The following is a 3,765-nucleotide window of genomic DNA, read 5'->3' on the forward strand; positions in this document are numbered from 1 at the left end:
GAGATAAATAGGACTGCCTGTGGCCTGGAAATCTCAGTTACAAAGGGTGCATATTGTAATGTTTCGCGAGTTATTTTTTATAATTTCAGATCAGAATAAGAATAGAAGAAAACCCAATATCAAGACCCTTAATCCTAATTTCTAAATGTAAAACTTGTCTTTTTAATTAACGTTATTCAAAATTTTTGAAATAGCCCAACAACCCTTCTATAGCCTCTACAATGAGTAGGAGAATGTCTCGTATGTAACATCACTATAAATGAAGACACTTTCAATCAAGCTGCCCTCTTTTATGCAGATAAAAACGAAAAAACACTTGGTTTGTCCCTTGGATTTCAAAGCAGGTTTGACGGCCCTTTGTAGAATGTTTTTTAATCCACCCTTGACGGTTTCTTTGTCACGGTCGACTTTCAGCACTTCCTTTCCAACTTGGGGGAGGTTATCTTTTACAGCTTGTTTCCAACACTCCATAAATCAGCAAGTGATGTGGGAGAAAGGCACGACCGACCAACAAGCCGTTGAAACCGGTGCCGATGATGCTGTCGTACCCGTCTTAAACCAAGCGTTGGGAGCCAGAAGAAAAAGAATGGGTGAAAGTTCAGTGTTTAAAATGCAATCCCGTCTGCACATGAATTTGTGTTTACAATATCGTTTTTTAGTGAACGGGGTCGACGTTAGCATCCAATTGGAAAGACAGCAACCAAAATGGTGATGTGGTGGGTGAATATTTCACCCATTTTACACATCAACAATCCACGACTCCCTATTTAGATTTGATTTGAAAAGATTTGGAATATTAAATACTAAGGAAGATTTGCATTTGTCTTACAACGACTATATTAAAGGCTACACACTCTTTGGATTTGATTTGACCAATGACCACGGAGCTGATCAAGCCAATTTTCATCCCAAGTCGTCAGGAAGTTTGTCTTTGGAATCGAAAATACTCCACAAAATCCACTCGATTTGCTATTATTTGCCGAATACGATAATGTCTTGGAAATCGACGTCAACCGCCAAGTTCTGGTGGATTGGTAAACCTCTGTATACTTCACAGTTGGAGGAAGTATTGGCCTGCCACATCCCTGAACAATTTGCAGGCGTGTTAGCCAGAAATCAACTACAAACCTTACAGCCAACACGCTATCCCTCAGCGTACGTTGTGAATACCGACGACGCAGGCCAGCCTGGAAAACATTGGACAGTTTTTGTGTGCGAAAAAGACCATTGTGATTTCTTCGACTCGTTTGGATGTTCCCCAGAAGTGTATGGCCAAGATTTTGCCGACTTTGCGCGGCGTCAAGGACCCTTACGTCACAATACCCGGAGGATTCAAGGAAATCATAGTGCTGTCTGCGGGCATTATTGTTTCTTTTATTTGTGGCATAAATTCCACGTACCGTCACCCCATGCTTTATCGGTGTTCCAATCTGATCTGACCGAAAACGATCGTTTAGTCCATGCTTGGGCCCATCACCATTTTCCTTGTCTGTCTTTTGAAGATGGCGAAACATGTTTAGGATTTATGAATGACAATATGTTAGAGTTAATGGATTTAAGTTGAATTAATTAAAGTTTAAAAAATAAATACCACGTGATCTTTTTTATCCAATCCAAAGCCCTTTTTCCAGTTTCCCGCCTATAAAAAGCGCAGTCACTTGTCTTTGGCCAGTCATTTGCAACATGGCAACCGAACCTATCATTGTTGTCCAAATCTTGGAAGTGGATGACAGGCCTATTAAAGTATTTACCCGCAATGGCAAAACTGTCATCATTACACCAGAGGACACCTACCTTTTAGAAGAGTCGGCGATGAACGAGACACCGCGACGAAGGTGAATCGATCCAGAGCTGTTAGCCAGAATCCGTCAAAGGCGTCACCGAGTTCGTCGAAGGCTATTCTAAGAAGGTCGCCTATACTACTACGTCACATTTAGTCACGTGATACGTCTCAGCCAATCAGCGTCTGGTACCTATAATCACTCGCTTACTACTAGATTTCAAAGCAGGTTTGACGGCGTTTTGTAGAATGTTTTTTAATCCACCCTTGACGGTTTCTTTGCCACGGTCGACTTTCAGCACTTCCTTTTCAACTTGGGGGAGGTTATCTTTTACAGCTTGTTTCCAGCACTCCATAAATCAGCAAATGATGTGGGATAAAGACACGACCGACCAACAAGCCGTTGAAACCAGTGCCGATGATGCTGTCGTACCCGTCGTAAACCAAGCGTTGGGAGCCAGAAGAAAAAGGATGGGTGAAAGTTCAGTGTTTGAAATGCAATCCCGGCTACACATGGATTTGTGTTTTTTAGTAGTCGGGGTCGACGTTCGCATCCAATTGGAAAGACAGCAACCAAAATGGTGATGTGGTGGGTGAATATTTCACCCATTTTACACATCAACAAGCCACGACTCCCTATTTAGATTTGATTTGAAAAGATTATGAATATTAAATACTAAGGAAGTTTTGCATTTGTCTTACAACGACTATATTAAAGGCTACACACTCTTTGAATTTGATTTGACCAATGACCACGGAGCTGATCAAGTCAATTTTCATCCAAAGTCGTCAGGAAGTTTGTCTTTGGAATTGAGATTCGAAAAACCTCGTTTGGATGTTCCCTAGAAGTGTATGGCCAAGATTTTGCCGACTTTGCGCGGCGTCAAGGACCCTTACGTCACAATACCCGGAGGATTCAAGGAAATCAAAGTGCTGTCTGCGGGAATTATTCCACGTACCGTCATCCCATGCTTTATCGGTGTTCCAATCTTATCTGACCGAAAACGGTCGTTTAGTCCATGCTTGGGCCCATCACCATTTTCCTTATTTGTCTTTTGAAGATGGCGAAACATGTTTAGGATTTATGAATGACAATATGTTAGAGTTAATGGATTTAAGTTGAATTAAAAAAGTTTAAAAAATAAATACCACGTGATCTTTTTTATCCAATCCAAAGCCCTTTTTTCAATTTCCCGCCTCTAAAAAGCGCAGTCACTTGTCTTTGGCCAGTCATTTGCAACATGGCAACCGAACCTATCATTGTTGTCCAAATCTTGGAAGTGGATGACAGGCCTATTAAAGTATTTACCCGTAATCAGCGTCTGAACCCCGTTTCTCAAAAATTCGTACGACTAATCTTGCACGTTAAATAAAGAAAAACGTTATTTAACGTAAAAATGTATTTCTAGAAAATTCTTTCGTTAAATGACGTTTTGTGAAATACGTAAAATAACGTTATTTACCGTCTAAAACGTGTTTCTTAAAAATTCGTAACGTTAAATTACGATTAAAGTTATGGATGGTATCAAATGATGTCAGAAGGCCGACATGCAGAAGTCATGCGCTAAAACCATGTCTTCAGGTATGTTTATATGCAAGATAATTCCAAACTATGACGAGAGGTTGCTAAAAGTACTAGTCCCAAAAAAAGAACCCCTCGTTCCTGTAAATCGTGGAAAAAGCCTTTTGTTTGATACAAATCCCCCTCCCGATATATAAACAGGTGTCATATTAGCTCAATCAGCTTCACCCTCAGCACATGCGTTAAAACACATAATTTAAATAAATTCATATAATTATGCTGTACACGCATAATATTTCATTAAATAAGTTCTATAAATTAGCACGCGCATATCGAGTCACGTAGGCCTACTTACCAAAATACAGCATTTGATGCATGTGCAATGATTATTACATAATATACAAACACCTATCGGTCAATCGTTTTATAAATTTATAGTAAAAATAATCATTACCAGATTCAT

General features: G+C 39.9%; 2 protein-coding genes across 2 annotated transcripts in view; both read left to right on the forward strand.

The window, feature by feature from the left end:
- Positions 1-991: 991 nt before the first annotated feature.
- LOTGIDRAFT_175205 (hypothetical protein) lies at positions 992-1,564 on the forward strand (the record flags this gene model as incomplete). The annotated part of the gene is made up of 1 exon (XM_009055829.1): positions 992-1,564. One exon carries the CDS (start codon positions 992-994, stop codon positions 1,562-1,564), a length of 573 nt encoding a protein of 190 aa, XP_009054077.1.
- Positions 1,565-1,683: 119 nt separating this feature from the next.
- LOTGIDRAFT_175206 (hypothetical protein) overlaps positions 1,684-3,765 on the forward strand; it is a gene marked incomplete at both ends in the record, with an annotated part of 25,094 nt that continues 23,012 nt past the window's right edge. Inside the window, one exon of the mRNA XM_009055830.1 lies at positions 1,684-1,835. Coding sequence (XP_009054078.1) covers positions 1,684-1,835 — 152 coding nt within the window. The remainder of the gene's footprint in view (positions 1,836-3,765) is intronic.

The sequence above is a fragment of the Lottia gigantea genome (assembly GCF_000327385.1).
Source record: "Lottia gigantea unplaced genomic scaffold LOTGIsca_252, whole genome shotgun sequence".
Taxonomy (NCBI): domain Eukaryota; kingdom Metazoa; phylum Mollusca; class Gastropoda; family Lottiidae; genus Lottia; species Lottia gigantea.